Source organism: Oncorhynchus nerka, linkage group LG9a (genome assembly GCF_034236695.1).
Source record: "Oncorhynchus nerka isolate Pitt River linkage group LG9a, Oner_Uvic_2.0, whole genome shotgun sequence".
Taxonomy (NCBI): domain Eukaryota; kingdom Metazoa; phylum Chordata; class Actinopteri; order Salmoniformes; family Salmonidae; genus Oncorhynchus; species Oncorhynchus nerka.
In genome coordinates this window covers 17,883,229-17,903,346 of record NC_088404.1, presented here as the reverse complement: position 1 = coordinate 17,903,346, position 20,118 = coordinate 17,883,229, and the positions used below count along the sequence as shown (strand labels likewise).

The 20,118-nt window shown below is 46.0% G+C and overlaps 1 protein-coding gene across 1 annotated transcript in view; it reads right to left on the bottom strand.

Moving 5' to 3' along the window:
* Positions 1 to 19: 19 nt before the first annotated feature.
* Positions 20 to 20,118, bottom strand: part of LOC115133978 (leucine-rich repeat-containing G-protein coupled receptor 5-like) — a 37,708-nt gene continuing 17,609 nt past the window's right edge. Inside the window, exons 7-16 of the mRNA XM_065022382.1 lie at positions 15,886 to 15,954; positions 15,725 to 15,796; positions 15,514 to 15,585; positions 15,322 to 15,390; positions 13,970 to 14,041; positions 13,754 to 13,819; positions 2,972 to 3,097; positions 2,699 to 2,828; positions 2,510 to 2,591; positions 20 to 1,643 (exon numbers count right to left, since the gene is read on the bottom strand). Coding sequence (XP_064878454.1) covers positions 625 to 1,643; positions 2,510 to 2,591; positions 2,699 to 2,828; positions 2,972 to 3,097; positions 13,754 to 13,819; positions 13,970 to 14,041; positions 15,322 to 15,390; positions 15,514 to 15,585; positions 15,725 to 15,796; positions 15,886 to 15,954 — 1,777 coding nt within the window. The 3' untranslated portion in view covers positions 20 to 624. The remainder of the gene's footprint in view (positions 1,644 to 2,509; positions 2,592 to 2,698; positions 2,829 to 2,971; positions 3,098 to 13,753; positions 13,820 to 13,969; positions 14,042 to 15,321; positions 15,391 to 15,513; positions 15,586 to 15,724; positions 15,797 to 15,885; positions 15,955 to 20,118) is intronic.

Below are 20,118 nucleotides of genomic sequence, written 5' to 3'. Positions count from 1 at the left end.
CCATAAATAACAAACATGATCCAAATCATTTGCTTTATACGTTCCACATTTCAAACTCTACATTTAAAACTTATTTGACCTTACTATGACATTTGGTAATATCATTCAACTTGTAGCAATAAACAAACATGTCCTTACATTAGTGTTTGCTTTATATTATTTTTGGTAAACGACTTGACAATATTACATTTCCTCTATTGGCCAACTGATGATTCATAGATCAACTAGTAGGTCCAATCTTTCTAAATACTTAAGAAATATATATATTTACACCTAGAAAAAAAGGATGCAACAAAAATATTAACAATTGATAATTCATTAAACTATTCCACAGAGGTCATATAATTGTCGAAGTATGGTGACAGTTACTGTGTGTGTGCTGATATTTCAAGTACTTGAGAGTTGCTTAAAAATAACACTGTTACAGACCACTTCCATGTGTATGTATCGGAGGGTCACCTCAATGTTATCTATACCTCATGAGGACTTATCCATCCCCCAACCTGTCAACAGTGTCACTATAACCATCACTGTTTCAGTGTGGGTCCCCCTGAGACTGGTGCTGATGTGACACTGCTTGCCAGGGGAACTAGCACCAGCAAGGAGTTAGGCGTTCTCTTCCACTTACAGTGTGAGAGAGACAAGGGCTTGCATGGAGTCACATGACTGTTTCTCCATGTCTTCGGAGTTCACTGAGAAAAAACTAGTGCGGCGCTGCCCTTTCTTTAGCCTGTGTGTTGTCCAATAGGGAAGCCTGCTGAGATCTTCCCTGAAATGAGGGCTGATGAGCATGTAGAGCAAGGGGTCCAGACAGGAGGGCAGGGGCCCCACGAACAGCAGGATGGCCTTAGCCACCTTAGGGCTGGAGAGCTGGAGGGAGGAGAAGGAGGGAAGTGTCACAGGGAAAGAGAGGAGGCAGTTGGTGAAGAGGAGGCAGGCCATAAGTTTGGTCACAGAGTAGTCCTGGACAGTGACTCCCTCTTTCTCTGCTGTGTCTCTGTCCATGTGACAGTAGTGTCTGGTATAGATGGCTGTCATCAGGAGGTAACACAGGGAGTTGAGCAGTACCAGGGCCGTGGCGTAGCTGTAGCCCAAACGGGAAGAGTGTCCGTAGGGAGAGGCCATGCAGAGAGAGGAGACCCCATACTCACCCATAGTGAGGAGAGGTAGGGCGGCAATGGCTCCAGCCAGGAAGCAACACAGAGCTGAGATACCTTGAGCACACCCCCACCCCAATGGAATCCTCCTGGTCTCAGTCTCGGACCACTGGGAGCCACGTACAGTACATCCACGATATAAGACAACTGCCGTCAACAGGAAGACACTGGCCTCTGAGGAGAAGACTGACAAAAAGTCAAAGATCCAGCAACCTGGCCCACCCTCCCACCACGCACCATAATCAGTATAGTGGTCAAATGAAATGCCGTCTAGTACAACCAGGGCGGCGCTAGAGACGCCATTGAGGAGGTGGACCCAGGCCAGGACTCCCAGTAGATGCTGGGTAGGAGAGATCGGGGACTTTGAGGAGAGGGCGATGGATACCAGGACCAGGGAGTTGGACACCAAGGAGAGGATGACGATAATCCAAACAGCGCCTCTCACCAGCCAGCTCCCAAATAAACTCTGACATGACTGGAACGGACCTGGGGACAAACAGTTGTCAATGAACTACCCCAGTATTAGATTTGTGACAGTGTCAAATTTTTATTTTTTAATTTTTACCTTTATTTTACTAGGCAAGTCAGTTAAGAACAAATTCTTATTTACAATGACGGCCTAGGAACAGTGGGTTAACTGCCTGTTCAGGGGCAGAACGACAGATTTGTACCTTGTCAGCTCGGGGGTTTGAACTTTCAACCTTCCGGTTACTAGTCCAACGCTCTAACCACTAGGCTACCCTGCCGCCCCATGAAGTATGAAGTATGTATGGGCATGGAATCCACTACGGTCCTATAGAGATACAGAGTGTGTATGGGCATGGAATCCACTACGGTCCTATAGAGGTACAGAGTGTGTATGGACATGGAATCCACTACGGTCCTATAGAGGTACAGAGGGTGTATGGACATGGAATCCACTACGGTCCTATAGAGGTACAGAGGGTGTATGGGCATGGAATCCACTACGGTCCTATAGAGATACAGAGTGTGTATGGGCATGGAATCCACTACGGTCCTATAGAGATACAGAGTGTGTATGGGCATGGAATCCACTACGGTCCTATAAAGGTACAGAGTGTGTATGGACATGGAATCCACTACGGTCCTATAGAGGTACAGAGGGTGTATGGGCATGGAATCCACTACGGTCCTATAGAGGTACAGAGGGTGTATGGGCATGGAATCCACTACGGTCCTATAGAGGTACAAAGGGTGTATGGGCATGGAATCCACTACGGTCCTATAAAGGTACAGAGTGTGTATGGGCATGGAATCCATTACGGTACTATAGAGGTACAGAGTGTGCAGGCTTTTGTTCCAGCTTAATATTGAACCAATCACAGACCTACCTTGGGCTGGGGAACAGTGGACAGAGTGCTGGGGTCTGGCGTCTACCTCACTCTCCACCAGGAAGTTATTCTGGTCTCTAGCCTCCTCTATAAGCAAATGGTAAGTAATTATTACTTTCACTTAATACACCAACCAAAACACAAAACATATTTCAAGGGTGGTTTTTGAAGGTATGTTCCTTGGTTGGCTATGTTGTGTATTTCCTTTCCAGTGACGAGATCTTTACTGATGTTCTCCGTTTTCCAGATGTAGGGGGACTTTGAGTTTTCTCCGGGTACAAAGGCACAGCACTGGAAGGCGTAGGGCATCACCACTACCCTGAGAACAATGCATAGCTTATGGTAAGACAGCTGCACGCAACCCCATAACACTTACTGCACTACATTCACTCACACACTGTCTCACCTTGAGTTGAAATCATTTTTAAGGGGCCCAGTTTAATCGTTAACTCTGTCCCCTACCTGAGTTTAGGTAGTCTCTGGACAGGCAGTGTGTGTCTCAGGGCAGTGTTGCCAGCCAGTCTGAGGTGTGTGAGGTCCTGAAAGCCTTCCATAGGGACGGAGGACAGCAGGTTGGAGCTGAGGTCACTGAGGGAATGGATTAAGAAACACAGATAAAGAGAAGATACTTTATTTCAATTGTATGTCTGCATGTCTATGTCAGAGTTTCTCAAACTCTGTCCTGGGGCCCCCCTGGGTGCACATTTTGGTTTTTGCCCTAGCATTACACAGCGGATTCACATAAACAAAGATTGTTCGAATTAGCTGTGTAGTGTTCTGGCTGTTTTAAAGACTGTTCTTTTGTTCTTTAATATAATTTACATTTAGAGGGAATACACACAGACACACAACAATGTCCATCTTTTAGAGTAGTTCTTGCAAAAAAATGTGTAATAGGGAAAAAGTTGTGACATTCTTCGGGGAATTGCCAGGGACCTCACAATACCATATCACGATACTTAGGTGTTGATACTATACGTATTGCGAATTCGATACTGTGATTCGATGTTACAAACATTTTGCTCACTATGTGTCTGCTGCAGAGGGACAAGAGAGAGCCATGATAAAACACGTTTTGATCAGTCATGGAAATGCAAGAAATATCACACAGTAAAGAGGCCTCATTAATGATTTATTTCTGGCTTTCATTATTGTCCTGTTGCCATGCCAAGCTAGAATTTGTACATTGTATTGTCAGAAATGTCAAGTGTAGAAAAAGAGGTCTGCTAAGAAGGGTGGGTTTCTTTAGGATTCAGATTAGGCAGAGATGCTTGTAATGTCCAACTGGTTTAGTCATGATGATAACATTGACATAACATCATGACACCCTTCCAAGACCTCCAATACCTCCTCATGTATACACCAAATGCCATTCTGTTTGGGCTCTACATTGTGAGATGAATATCTCAAATTAAAATGGGCACATTATTTCATTCTGTCTTTCATTATGGTCCTACATCATAAGTGTTGATGCTGTTCACATGGCAAACCATCAAACCAGGCTAATTTGAGTAAATTTTGGATTTGGATTTGAGAGTCAATCTATCATAACTTGTACTACATATGAAATCTTTGGTTCAGTATTGTTTCACTTGAGCTGAATAGGCAATATGTAGTATTTATTTATTATGTTTATTTGTCAGGGACAATGTACAACAAAACAAATCTCAGAATAAGTGATGTGTTTCACCAGATTTAGCTGACAGTTAATTTACATCTGCAGTCCCTGGGCAGGTGAACATACACTATATCAAAGCAATTTTTGGGGGTCACATACACATGGTTAGCAGATGTCATTGTGAGTTTAGTGAAATGCTTGTGCTTCTAGTTCCAACAGTGCAGTAATATCTAACAAGTAATTAAACAATTCCCCATCAACTACCTAATACACACAAATCTAAAGGGGTTGCACTTCCGGGTTGGAGCGAGCGGTCGCATCCGAGTGCTTCGGTCTGCAGGTAGTATAACTTTTCATTACATTTCATTACATTTCATTATAGTACAACGGTTTGATTTGTCTAATCTTAGCAATTTCTTCTTAGCTAGCTACATAGCCGTCTTTGTATCAAAGATAATTGCGTAATTATCGTATTTCGTCGTCCTAACGTAGCAAGCTAGCAAACGTCCACCGTCTTCCGAATAGCAGCACTGTAAAAACTATTACACTCAACTGAACGACTTGATTAGTGTAGTGTTAGCTAGCTACATAGTTGTCTTTGCTGTCTTCGTATCCAAGATAATTGTGTAGTTTAGAGTGTGTAGTCTTAGAGTGATTATCTTAATTTACCGAGGTTAGCTAGCCAGCTATTTGTCGTCCTTAACGTAGGAGACACTGCTAGCTAGCCAACAGCTAGCCAACGTCTACCGAATAGAACTTCCTCACTCAACAACCCGGTCGCATTCGCTCCACAGGTAGTATCACATTTTCATTTCATTTCATTACAGTACAACGGTTTGATTTGTTTGATCGTAGCTAGCTACATAGCTAGCTACATAGCCGTCTTTGTATCAAAGATAATTGTGTAGTCTAGAGCGATTTTCTAGGTTAGCTAGCCAGCTATTGTCGTTCTTTTAACGCAGCGTAACGTAATCAACACTGCTAGCTAGCCAGCTAGCCCCGAATAGCACCACTGTAGAAACTATCACACTCAACGGAACGACTTGATTAGTGTAGTGCCAACAACGCAGCCACTGCCAGCTAGCCTACAAAGTCAACAACACAGCCACTGCCAGCTAGCCTACTTCAGCAGTACTGTATCATTTTAATCATTTTAGTCAATAAGATTCTTGCTACGTAAGCTTAACTTTCTGAACATTCGAGACGTGTAGTCCACTTGTCATTCCAATCTCCTTTGCATTAGCGTAGCCTCTTCTGTAGCCTGTCAACTATGTGTCTGCCTATCCCTGTTCTCTCCTCTCTGCACAGATCATACAAACGCTCCACACCGCATGGCGCGGCCACCTAATCTGGTGGTCCCAGCGCGCACGACCCACGTGGAGTTCAGGTCTCCGGTAGCCTCTGGAACTGCCGATCTGCGGCCAACAAGGCAGAGTTCATCTCAGCCTATGCCTCCCTCCAGTCCCTCGACTTCTTGGCACTGACGGAAACATGGATCACCACAGATAACACTGCTACTCCTACTGCTCTCTCTTCGTCCGCCCACGTGTTCTCGCACACCCGAGAGCTTCTGGTCAGCGGGGTGGTGGCACCGGGATCCTCATCTCTCCCAAGTGGTCATTCTCTCTTTCTCCCCTTACCCATCTGTCTATCGCCTCCTTTGAATTCCATGCTGTCACAGTTACCAGCCCTTTCAAGCTTAACATCCTTATCATTTATCGCCCTCCAGGTTCCCTCGGAGAGTTCATCAATGAGCTTGATGCCTTGATAAGCTCCTTTCCTGAGGACGGCTCACCTCTCACAGTTCTGGGCGACTTTAACCTCCCCACGTCTACCTTTGACTCATTCCTCTCTGCCTCCTTCTTTCCACTCCTCTCCTCTTTTGACCTCACCCTCTCACCTTCCCCCTACTCACAAGGCAGGCAATATGCTCGACCTCATCTTTACTAGATGCTGTTCTTCCACTAACCTCACTGCAACTCCCCTCCAAGTCTCCGACCACTACCTTGTATCCTTTCCCTCTCGCTCTCATCTAACACTTCCCACACTGCCCCTACTCGGATGGTATCGCGCCGTCCCAACCTTCGCTCTCTCTCCCCCGCTACTCTCTCCTCTTCCATCCTATCATCTCTTCCCTCTGCTCAAACCTTCTCCAACCTATCTCCTGATTCTGCCTCCTCAACCCTCCTCTCCTCCCTTTCTGCATCCTTTGACTCTCTATGTCCCCTATCCTCCAGGCCGGCTCGGTCCTCCCCTCCCGCTCCGTGGCTCGACGACTCATTGCGAGCTCACAGAACAGGGCTCCGGGCAGCCGAGCGGAAATGGAGGAAAACTCGCCTCCCTGTGGACCTGGCATCCTTTCACTCCCTCCTCTCTACATTTTCCTCTTCTGTCTCTGCTGCTAAAGCCACTTTCTACCACTCTAAATTCCAAGCATCTGCCTCTAACCCTAGGAAGCTCTTTGCCACCTTCTCCTCCCTCCTGAATCCTCCTCCCCCCTCCTCCCTCTCTGCAGATGACTTCGTCAACCATTTTGAAAAGAAGGTCGACGACATCCGATCCTCGTTTGCTAAGTCAAACGACACCGCTGGTTCTGCTCACACTGCCCTACCCTGTGCTCTGACCTCTTTCTCCCCCTCTCTCCAGATGAAATCTCGCGTCTTGTGACGGCCGGCCGCCCAACAACCTGCCCGCTTGACCCTATCCCCTCCTCTCTTCTCCAGACCATTTCCGGAGACCTTCTCCCTTACCTCACCTCGCTCATCAACTCATCCCTGACCGCTGGCTACGTCCCTTCCGTCTTCAAGAGAGCGAGAGTTGCACCCCTTCTGAAAAAACCTACACTCGATCCCTCCGATGTCAACAACTACAGACCAGTATCCCTTCTTTCTTTTCTCTCCAAAACTCTTGAACGTGCCGTCCTTGGCCAGCTCTCCCGCTATCTCTCTCAGAATGACCTTCTTGATCAAAATCAGGCAGGTTTCAAGACTAGTCATTCAACTGAGACTGCTCTTCTCTGTATCACGGAGGCGCTCCGCACTGCTAAAGCTAACTCTCTCTCCTCTGCTCTCATCCTTCTAGACCTATCGGCTGCCTTCGATACTGTGAACCATCAGATCCTCCTCTCCACCCTCTCCGAGTTGGGCATCTCCGGCGCGGCCCACGCTTGGATTGCGTCCTACCTGACAGGTCGCTCCTACCAGGTGGCGTGGCGAGAATCTGTCTCATCACCACGCGCTCTCACCACTGGCGTCCCCCAGGGCTCTGTTCTAGGCCCTCTCCTATTCTCGCTATACACCAAGTCACTTGGCTCTGTCATAACCTCACATGGTCTCTCCTATCATTGCTATGCAGACGACACACAATTAATCTTCTCCTTTCCCCCTTCTGATGACCAGGTGGCGAATCGCATCTCTGCATGTCTGGCAGACATATCAGTGTGGATGACGGATCACCACCTCAAGCTGAACCTCGGCACGACGGAGCTGCTCTTCCTCCCGGGGAAGGACTGCCCGTTCCATGATTTCGCCATCACGGTTGACAACTCCATTGTGTCCTCCTCCCAGAGCGCTAAGAACCTTGGCGTGATCCTGGACAACACCCTGTCGTTCTCAACTAACATCAAGGCGGTGGCCCGTTCCTGTAGGTTCATGCTCTACAACATCCGCAGAGTACGACCCTGCCTCACACAGGAAGCGGCGCAGGTCCTAATCCAGGCACTTGTCATCTCCCGTCTGGATTACTGCAACTCGCTGTTGGCTGGGCTCCCTGCCTGTGCCATTAAACCCCTACAACTCATCCAGAACGCCGCAGCCCGTCTGGTGTTCAACCTTCCCTCCGCTCTCTCCACTGGCTTCCAGTTGAAGCTCGCATCCGCTACATGACCATGGTGCTTGCCTACGGAGCTGTGAGGGGAACGGCACCTCAGTACCTCCAGGCTCTGATCAGGCCCTACACCCAAACAAGGGCACTGCGTTCATCCACCTCTGGCCTGCTCGCCTCCCTACCACTGAGGAAGTACAGTTCCCGCGCAGCCCAGTCAAAACTGTTCGCTGCTCTGGCCCCCCAATGGTGGAACAAACTCCCTCACGACGCCAGGACAGCGGAGTCAATCACCACCTTCCGGAGACACCTGAAACCCCACCTCTTTCAGGAATACCTAGGATAGGATAAAGTAATCCTTCTCACCCCCCCCCTTACTAGATTTAGATGCACTATTGTAAAGTGGCTGTTCCACTGGATGTCTTAAGGTGAACGCACCAATTTGTAAGTCGCTCTGGATAAGAGCGTCTGCTAAATGACTTAAATGTAAATGTGAGAATATGCACATATAAATATATGGATGAGCGATAGGCCGAGCGGCACAGGCAAGGTGCAATAGATGGTATAAAATACAGTATATACATGTACTTACTGTATGATATGGGTAACGTAAGATATGTAAACATTTAAAGTGGCATTGCTTAAAGTGACTAGTGATCCATTTATTAAAGTGGCCAGTGATTGGTTCTCAAAGGCAGCAGCCTCTCTGAGTTAGTGATTGATATTTAGCAGTTTGATGACCTTGAGATAGAAGCTGTTTTTCATTCTCTCGGTCCCAGCTTTGATGCACCTGTACTGACCTCGCCTTCTGGATGGTAGCGGTGTGAACAGGTAGTGGCTCGGGTGGTTGTTGTCCTTGATGATCTTTTTGGCCTTTCTGTGACATCGGATGCTGTAGGTGTCATGGAGGGCAGGTAGTTTGCCCCCGGTGATGCGTTGTGTAGACCGCACCACCCTCTGGAGAGCCTTGCGGTTGAGGTTGAGGGCGGTGCAGTTGCCCTAACATATTGTGATACAGGATGCTCTCGATTGTGCATCAGTAAACGTTTGTCAGGGTTTTGAGTGACAAGCCAAATTTCTTCAGCCTCCTGAGGTTGAAGAGGCGCTGTTGTGCCTTCTTCACCACACTGTCTTTGTGGGTGAACCATTTCAGTTTGTCTGTGATGTGTATGCCGAGGAACTTAAAACTTTCCACCTTCTCCACTAATGTCCCTTCAATGTGGTTAGGAGGGTGCTCCCTCTGCTGTTTCCTGAAGTACACAATCATCTCCTTTGTTATGTTGAAGTTAAGTGAGAGGTTGTTTTCCTGCCACCACACTCCGAGTGCCCTCATCTCCTCCCTGTAGGCTGTCTTGTCATTGTTGTTAATCAATCCCACTACTGTTGTGTCATCTGAAAACTTGATGATTGAGTTGGGGGTGTGAGGGTCAGCGAAGTGGAGATGTTGTTTCCTACCTTCACCATCTGGGGGTGGCCTGTCAAAGTCCAGGACCCAATTACACAGGGTGGGGTTGAGACCCAGGGCATCCAGCTTGATGATGAGCTTGGAGGGTACTATGGTGTTGAATGCTGAGCTGTAGTCAATGAACAGCATTCTTACATAAGTATTCCTCTTGTCCAGATGGGCTAGGGCAGTGTGATGGCGATTGCATCGTCTGTGAACCTGTTGGGGCGGTATGCAAACTGAAGTGGGTCTAGGGTGGCCGGTAAGGTGGAGGTGATATGATCTTTGACTAGTCAAAGCACTTCGTAATGACAGAAGTGAGTGCTACGGGGCGGTAGTCATTTAGTTAAGTTATCTTTGCCTTCTTGGGTACAGGAACAATGGTAGCCATCTTGAAGCATGTGGGGACAGCAGACTGGGATAGAGAGTGATTAAATATGTCTGTAAACACACCAGCCAGCTGGTCTGTGCATGCTCTGAGGACGCGGCAAGGGATGCCGTCTGGGCCAGCAGCCTTGCAAGCTTTAAAACGTTTAAATGTTTTACTCACATCGGCCACGGGAGGGGGGGGGCGCAGTCCTTGTTAGCGGGGCGTGACAGTGGCACTGTATTGTCCTCAAAACAGGCAAAGAAGGTGTTTAGTTTGTCTGGAAGCGGGACTTCGGTGTCCGTGACGTGGCTTGTTTTCTTTTTGTAGTCCGTGGTTTCCTGTAGACCCTGCCACATTTGTCTCGTGTCTGAGCCGTTGAATTGCGACTCCACTTTGTCCCTGAACCGGCATTTCGCTTTTTTTGATTGCCTTGCGGAGGGAATAACTGCACTGCACTGTTTATATTCAGCAGTATTCCCAGACCTCTTTCCATGGTTCAATGCGGTGGTTCGCGCGAATGCCGCCATCCATCCACGGTTTCTGGTTAGGGTAGGTTTTAATAGTCACAGTGGGTACAACATCTCCAATGCACTTCCTTATAAACTCACTCACTGAGTCAGCATATAGATCGATGTTGTTCTCTGAGGCTGACCAGAACATATCCAAGTCCGCGTGATCAAAAAAATCTTGAATTGTAGATTCTGATTGGTCAGACCAGCGATTAATGGTTCTAGTCACTGGTACATCCTGTTTGAGTTTCTGCATACAAGACGGTAGGAGCAAGATTGCATCGTGGTCGGATTTGCCGAAGGGAGGGCGGGAGAGGTCTTTATATGCATCGATGGAATTCGGAGCAGCAGTGATCAAGTGTATTATCCCCACGAGTACTACAATCAATCTGCTGATATAATTTAGGTAGTCTTGTTCCCTAATTTGCTTTGTTAGAATCCCCAGCTACAATAAATGCATCATCAGGATATATGGTTTCCAGTTTACATAGAGTCCAGTGAAGTTCCTTGAGGGTCATCGTGGTGTCTGCTTGAGGGTGAATGTACACAGCTGTGACGATAACTGACTATTATTCTCTTGGGAGGTAATATGGCCGGCATTTGATTGTGAGGAATTCTAGGTCGGGTGAGCAGAAGGACTTGAGTTCTTGTATGTTGTTATGATTACACCATGAGTCATTAATCCTGAAGCATACATTACCGACGTTCCTAGAGTGGTGTTTATCTCTGTCAGCGTGATGCATGGAGAAGCCCGGTGGCTGAACTGATTCCCGACAACATATCCAGAGGCATCCATGTTTCCGTGACACAGAGGATGTTATAATCTCTGATGTCTCTCTGGAAGGCAACCCTTGCTTGAATTTCATCTACCTTGTTGTCAAGAGTCTGTACATTGGCGAGTACTATACTCGAAGCGGTGAGCGATGTGCAGGTCTATGGAACCTGACCAGAAGGCCGCTCCATCTGCCCCTTCTGCGGCACTGTTGTTTTGGGTTGGCTTCTGGGATTAGATCCATTGTCCTGGGTGGTGGTCCAAACAGAGGATCTGCTTCAGGAAAGTCGTATTCCTGGTCGTAATGTTGGTAAGTTGACGTCGCACTTATAGCCAATAGACTTTGTTCCATTCAGCCACCAGCATTAGTGAGGTTGGGCACTGATGTAGGGCAATTAGACTTGGCACGCAATCGGCGTTCCAATTAATCACAAAGGTGTTCAATGGGGTTGAGGTCCGAGCTCTGTGCAGGCCAGTCAAGTTCTTTCACACCGATCTCGACAAACCATTTCTGTATGGACCTTGCTTTGTGCACAGGGACATTGTGATGCTGAAACAGGAAAGGGCCTTCCCCAAACTGTTGCCACAAAGTTGGAAGCACAGAATTGTCTAGAATGTCATTGTATGCTGTTGCGTTTTGGCATGCGCCAAACCCAGATTAATCCGTTGGACTGCCAGATGGTGAAGTGTAATTCATCACTCCAGAGAACGCATTTCCACTGCTCCAGAGTCCAATGGCGGCGAGTTTAAAACCACTCCAGCTGACGCTTGGCATTACGCATGGTGATCTTAGGCTTGTGTGCAACTGCTCGGCCATGGAAACCCATGTCATGAAACTATTGACGAGCAGTTATTGCGCTGACACTGCTTCCAGATACAGTTTGGAACTCGTAGTGAGTATTGCAACTGAGGACAGAGGATTTTTACGTGCTTCAGCACGCGGCAGTCCCGTTCTTTGAGCTTGTGTGGCCTACCCCTTCGGCTGAGCCATTGTTGCTCCTAGACGTTTCCACTTCACAATAACAAATCAAAATATATTTTCTATTTTAGATTCTTCAAAGTAGCCACCCTTTGCTTTGATGACAGCCTTGTACACTCTTGGCATTCTCTCAACCAGCTTCACCTGGAATGCTTTTCCAACAGTCTTGAAGGAGTTCCCACATATGCTGAGCACTTTTTGGCTGCTTTTCCTTCACTCTGCGGTCCAACTCATCCCAAACCATCTCATTTGGGTTGAGGTCGGGTGATTGTGGAGGCCAGGTCATCCATGCTTTTACATCTGCATTGCTTGCTGTTTGGGGATTTACGCTAGGTTTCTGTACAGTACTTTGTGACATCGGCTGATGTAAAAAGGGCTTTATAAATAAATGTGATTGATTGATGCATCACTCTCCTTCTTGGTCAAATTGCCCTTACACAGCCTGGAGGTGGGTTTTGGGTCATTGTCCTGTTGAAAAACAAATGATAGTGCCACTAAGCGCAAACCAACAGGGATGGCATATCGTTGCCGAATGCTGTGGTAGCCATGCTGGTTAAGTGTGCCTTGAATTCTAAATAAATCACTGACTGTGTCACCAGCAAAGCACCATCACACCACCTCCTCCATGCTTCACAGTGGGAACCACACATGCGGAGATCCTCCGTCACCTACTCTGCATCTCACAAAGACATGGCGGTTGGAACCAAAAATCGCACATTTGTGCTCATCAGACCAAAGGACAGATTTCCACCGGTCTAATTTCCATTGCTCGTGTTTCTTGGCCCAAGCAAGTCTTTTCTTCTTATTGGTGTACTTTAGTATTGGTTTATTTGCAGCAATTTGACCATGAAGGCCTGATTCACGCAGTCTCTGAACAGTTGATGTTGGGATGTGTCTGTTACTTGAACTCTGAAGCATTTATTTGGTCTGCAATCTGAGGTGCAGTTAACTCTATTGAACTTATCCTCTGCAGCAGAGGTAACTCTGGTTCTTCCTTTCCTGTGGTGGTCCTCAGGAGAGACAGTTTCATCATAGCGCTTGATGGTGTTTGCGACTGCACTTGAAGAAACTTAAACATTTCTTGAAATTTTCCGGATTGACTGACTTTCATGTCTTAAAGTAATGATGGACGGTTGTTTCTCTTTGCTTATTTGAGCTGTTCTTGACAGAATATGGACTTGGTATTTTACCATATAGGGCTATCTTATCACAACTCAACTGACTGGCTCAAACGCATTAAGAAGTAAAGAAATTCCACATGAACTTTTAACAAGGCAGTACTGTTAATTGAAATGCATTGCAGGTGACTACCTCATGAAGCTGGTTGAGAGAATGCCAAGAGTGTGTGTAACCAGTGTGAAATGGCTCACTAGTTAGCAGGGTGTGCGCTAATAGCGTTTCAATCGGTGACGTCACTCGCTCTGAGACCTTGACGTAGTTGTTTCCCATGCTCTGCAAGGGCCGTGGCATTTGTTGGGGCGAGGAGAGGGACGGAAGCAACAATGTTACATGTACAAAGCTGTCATCAAAGCAAAGGCTGGCTACTTTGAAGAATCTAAAAGGTTACTCACAGGGTTCTGAGTTCAGTCAGCTCTAGGAAAGTGTCTGCTGGAACCTTGTGGATATGGTTTTGATGGAGGTGACTAAATACAACACACATCACAAATGTCCCCTGGATTGTATTTATGTCTGGGTTGAGGACTAACAATAATGGTAACGAAACCACTCACATTTTCTGGATCTTTCTGCAGCCACTGAAGCTGGGAAGATGCTGGATCCGGTTATGGGAGAGATCCCTGCAGGTACAGTGTTCATTATTGTTTATTTAAAATTATGTTTAGGATAACACAACATCTAATTTCTAAGATACTGAACCAAGAGATATTATAGTACCAAGAGATATTATAGTATCAAGAGATATTTGTTCAATCAGCATAGGGACTTACAGCTGTATCAGGTTGGGTAACTGGTCACAGAGGGTACCTGGCAGTGATGAGATGTGTGTACCTGTGACAGCTCTGAATAGACAGAGAATTTGGTCACAGAAAGGACAGACTCAAACCACGTTTACATCCACAGTTTTTATGCGAGTAAAGTCATATTGACATTTTTTTTATATCACAAGAGCTGTGATGTAAACAGGACATTTTGGTGTAATTTTATAAATGTCTACAGATCATTTCTTCGTTCGACATGGTGAGATCTTTTTATGTCTGTAAAATGAATTATGCGGGAAATGGCGGTGGACACGACTTTATGTGCAAATTTGTATATAATATCATATAATACCATCACATCAAAGTAAATTTGTATATAATATCATATAATACCATCACATCAAAGTACATTTGTATATAATATCATATAATACCATCACATCAAAGTAAATTTGGAGTCAGGCAATAATATGATGTGTGGTCCTCCCACTACAACTCGGGAAACCATGCAGTTTATTAGGCGAAAGATTAAATAAGTTAGGATGAACTTGCACAGTGATGAGCTTGACACTCCTTTCCAATAACTATTGATGGTCTTATCATTTTTTATTTATTGTTTTACTATTTTCAGTTTTTGTTTTCGGGGGTCTTATTCTGGTGACATGATGATCGAAGCTTGACTGCAATTTATCCATAATAATTTATTAATGTAGACTAGCCAACCCGCACTGTATCTGCGAGCTGTTAGCACACGTGCCAAGACCAGAGTTGGCACATTTGCTATTTAACGCAACAGTTTTTGTGAGAAATGGAAATACATTGAACTTTTTTTCTTTTTTTTGGTACATTAAAATTAAAAGGGATACTTTGTGATTTTGGCAAGGAGGCCCTTTGTCTGCTTCCCAAGAGTCAGATGAACTCATGGATACCATTTTTATGTCCCTGTGTCCAGTATGAAATAAGTTAGAGGTAGTTTTGTAAGCCAATGCTAACTAGCATTAGCACAATTAATGGAGTCTATTGGTATCTGCTAACATGCTAGTTAACAAGTTCCTTCAAACTGCACGCAAATACAAAAATGGTATCCACAAGTTCATCTGATCTTGGGGAAGTAGGTAAAGGGCCTCATTGCCAAAATACAGAAGTGAAAAAAGTGCATTAAGTGTGCATTACTTCATAACGCACTGGTTTTTATCCGCAACCAGTCCATTTGGTGGAAACTGCAAAAATGTTATTTTATGTGGATTCTGGAATATTCGCATGAAAATCTGTCTGCAATTGGATGGAAACCTAGCTAATGTGCTGAATCTGATTCATGAGAGCTGGGGTGTATTTAGGGACTTTTGAGGACTGAGACTTACAGGGTTTCCAAACGGTTTGTGCCAGTGAGGTCTGGAAACTCTGTGATATCTGTGGCTCCGTTGAGTGATCTATACAATAACAAAAAAGACGGACAAAAATTTGAAAATCACACCTGCTTAGTTTTCTTCAATTTTCATCTACTTCTTCTCAAATGAGGTAGAACAGAATGAAGAGGGATAATGGAGACTTACAGCATCCGTAGCGCTGGTAAATGCTGGAAAGCTGATTTGCCTACAAACTGGATGGGATTGTTGTAGAAGTATCTGTTAGAGAGGAAATAGAGCACAATTGTCCGTGGGATCAAAATTACCTCACTCATCGAATCATTGTGAATCGATCATAATGATTGATTACTTATTCACGATCAACTTTACATCAGGACGTTGACGCAAGAGCACCTACATTGTGTCGAGGGATGGGTTTCCCACGAAGGCTTCCTCTGGGACAGATCTGATGTTGTTGCTATGGAAACTCCTTGGGGGCAAATATTTCAGATTTAAGATAACTGAAAATGTGATTTGTTCTATAAGTGGCAGCACTGGAGTGTAATGAGTTTCACTCACAGCTCTTTGAGGTTAGGGAGGGCTCTGATGGCCGTGGGAAACATGGCAAGGTCGTTGTAGTTCAAATCTCTGAGGGTCGGAAAAAAAAGGAACACATTCATTATTACAGTTGTCTGCACTGATACAGTAACTTCCCTTACTCTACTTTCCTGTCAAGAATTCATGGCTGCAGTGAAGTACAGAAAGGTTCCAGACCCTCTATCTCTGTCCAGAGTTTATACCACTCATATTAGAGCCTCTTTCTCACATGAGGCTGCTTCCTGTTTGTCCAAACTAGATGCCTAGGAACCTATAGGACTATGCTAAGAACTGTCAGGTCTGGATTGGCTCCCAGGCAGAGGGTGAGGAGGATTTACAGTAGTTCACAACCTGCCTGCTCCTTCGTGGGCAGGGGACTATTGTACTGCTAAACATGATTTACACACATCAAGTACAGGGGGGGTTTCCTGGAACCATGTGAGGAACCATGTGAGGACATGAAGTGCCTTCAGAAAGTATTGATACCTCTTGACTTATTCCACATTTTGTTGTCTTACAGCCTGAATTAAAAATTAATTACATTGATTTTTAATCTTTTTAATACCCCATAATGACACAGGGAAAACATATTTTTGGACATTTTTGCAAATGTATTGATAATGAAATATCTCATTTACATAAGTATTCACACCGCTGAGTCAATACTTTGTAGAAGCAACTTTGGCAGCGATTACAGCTGTGACTCTTTGTGGGTAAGTCTCTAAGAGCTTTCAACACCTGGATTGTGCAACATTTGCCCATTATTCTTTTAGAAATTCTACAAGCTCTGTCAAATTGATTGTTGATCATTGCAAGGCAACCATTTTCAGGTCTTGTCATAGATTTTCAAGTAGATTTAAATTAAAACTAACTCTGCCACTCAGGAACATTCACTGTCTTCTTGGTAAGCAACTCCAGTGTAGATTTGGCCTTGTGTTTTAGGCTATTGTCCAGTTGAAAGGTGAATTCATCTCCCAGTGTCTGGTGGAAAGCAGACTGAAGCAAGTTTTTCTCGAAGACAATGATCACCAACCAGTCGACCACAGGGCCTAGTCGATCACCAAATATGTTGAAAAGCCAACGATAAAGGCATAAAGGCTTGCGCTCCTTTTGTGTGTGTGGGGCTGTGTGTGTGTGGGGCTGTGTGTGTGTGTGGGGCTGTGTGTGTGGCGAACAGTGTTCCCATTTTCAACCATTTTATTTGTCTGAAAAGACCAGTACGCCTACCCGGCAGACCGGGGAGGTCTGTGGCTAAATCCAGTACGCCTACCCGGCAGACCGGGGGGTCTGTGGCTAAATCCAGTACGCCTACCCGGCAGACCGGGAGGTCTGTGGCTACATCCAGTACGCCTACCCGGCAGACCGGGAGGTCTGTGGCTAAATTGAGTACGCCTACCCGGCAGACCGGGAGGTCTGTGGCTAAATCCAGTACGCCTACACGGCAGACCGGGAGGTCTGTGGCTAAATCCAGTACGCCTACCCGGCAGACCGGGAGGTCTGTGGCTACATCCAGTACGCCGACCCGGCAGATCTGTGGCTACATCCAGTACGCCTACCCGGCAGACCGGGAGGTCTGTGGCTAAATCCAGTACGCCTACCCGGCAGACCGTGAGGTCTGTGGCTACATCCAGTACGCCTACCCGGCAGACCGGGAGGTCTGTGGCTACATCGAGTATGCCTACCCGGCAGACCGGGAGGTCTGTGGCTACATCCAGTACGCCTACCCGGCAGACCGGGAAGTCTGTGGCTACATCGAGTACGCCTACCCGGCAGACCGGGAGGTCTGTGGCTACATCCAGTATGCCTACCCGGCAGACCGGGAGGTCTGTGGCTACATCGAGTACGCCTACCCGGCAGACCGGGAGGTCTGTGGCTACATCCAGTACGCCTACCCGGCAGACCGGGAGGTCTGTGGTTACATCGAGTACGCCTACCCGGCAGACCGGGAGGTCTGTGGCTACATCCAGTACGCCTACCCGGCAGACCGGGAGGTCTGTGGCTACATCGAGTACGCCTACCCGGCAGACCGGGAGGTCTGTGGCTACATCGAGTACGCCTACCCGGCAGACCGGGAGGTCTGTGGCTACATCGAGTACGCCTACTGCACTGGCCAATTGGATAGCTCAAATCACCATGCCTACAGCGTCCACGACCCCAGCTACATCAATGTTTGATGCTGGTCTACTTGAGATTTCATAACTTTAAAAACCATTACCGACCAGAGAGACTGTCAAAGAATACAGCCGAGTGATTCTGTTTTTAAGAGTCAGTTGATGTCTAAGTATTTATTCAGCACTGCAAACACTGTTTTTATTCAACACTATTTATTACAAAACATGAAACGCGCTTCACCCTAGTTACACTCGCGCTGCGGGTGCAATGAATGAGTAGCCAAGTGTATCAGTTAATTGTATTATTATTAGCAGCTCGTTGTGTCTATTTTAATATCTAGGAATATTTAACTTTCTCTGGGTCATAGGAGAACAACATGAACCCCTCTCTCTGGTCAGTCTCACCAGAGGAAAGGAAGGAGAGAGCAGGGACCGTGATGGGCAGACCCTCTGCTGCTCTCTCCCTACCTCCGCTGAGACTAATGCCGTGTTCAAAACAACTGGGGACTTGGAAATCTCCGACTTCAGTGCGTTCATGACAACTGGAAACTCTGAAAAATAATTTTGAGGGGTCATCCATCTCAGTCAGGTCGGAAACATGGGCATCTTTCTAGAGCGCCTACTTTCTCTACCTGAACATCACTGACGTCATGACTTGATCTCGTTCAGAGTTCCCAGCTGTCATAAAAGCACCATGACCATTAGATGCAGGTACCATCAGTTCAGTAAAATAAAAAAGCAAATGATTTCAACATACAGTGGGGCAAAAAAGTATTTAGTCAACCACCAATTGTGCAAGTTCTCCCACTTAAAAAGATGAGGCCTATAATTTTTTATCATAGGTACACTTCAACTATGACAGACAAAATGAGATTTTTTTCCCAGAAAATCACATTGTAGGATTTTTAATGAATTTATTTGAAAATTATGGTGGAAAATAAGTATTTGGTCACCTACAAACAAGCAAGATTTCTGGCTCTCACAGACCTGTAACTTCTTCTTTAAGAGGCTCCTCTGTCCTCCACTCGTTACCTGTATTAATGGCACCTATTTGAACTTGTTATCAGTATAAAAGACACCTGTCCACAACCTCAAACAGTCACACTCCAAACTCCACTATGGCCAAGACCAAAGGAGACCATAAACAAAATTGTAGACCTGCACCAGGCTGGGAAGACTGAATCTGCAATAGGTAAGCAGCTTGGTTTGAAGAAATCAACTATGGGAGCAATAATTAGGAAATGGAAGACATACAAGACCACTGATAATCTCCCTCGATCTGGGGCTCCACACAAGATCTCACCCCGTGGGGTCAAAATGATCATGAGCAAAAATCCCAGAACCACACGGGGGGACCTAGTGAATGACCTGCAGAGAGCTGGGACCAAAGTTGCAAAGCCTACCATCAGTAACACACTACGCCGCCAGGGACTCAAATCCTGCAGTGGCAGACGTGTCCCCCTGCTTAAGCCAGTACATGTCCAGGCCCTGTGAATTATGGGGGTGGATACATCATGCTTTGGGGCTGTTTTTCTGCAAAGGGACCAGGACGACTGTTCCGTGTAAAGGAAAAAATGAATGGGGCCATGTATCGTGAGATTTTGAGTGAAAACCTCCTTCCATCAGCAAGGGCATTGAAGATGAAACGTGGCTGGGTCTTTCAGCATGACAATGATCCCAAACACACCGCCCGGGCAACGAAGGAGTGGCTTCGTAAGAAGCATTTCAAGGTCCTGGAGTGGCCTAGCCAGTCTCCAGATCTCAACCCCATAGAAAATCTTTGGAGGGATTTGAAAGTCTGTGTTGCCCAGCAACAGCCCCAAAACATCACTGATCTAGAGGAGATCTGCGTGGAGGAATGGGCCAAAATACAGGCAACAGTGTGTGAAAACCTTGTGAAGACTTACAGAAAACGTTTGACCTCTGTTATTGCCAACAAAGGGTATATAACAAAGTATTGAGATCAACTTTTGTTATTGACCAAATACTTATTTTCCACCATAATTTGCAAATAAATTCATTAAAAATCCTACAATGTGATTTTCTGGATTTTCTTTTCTCATTTAGTCTGTTATAGTTGAAGTGTACCTATGATGAAAATTAC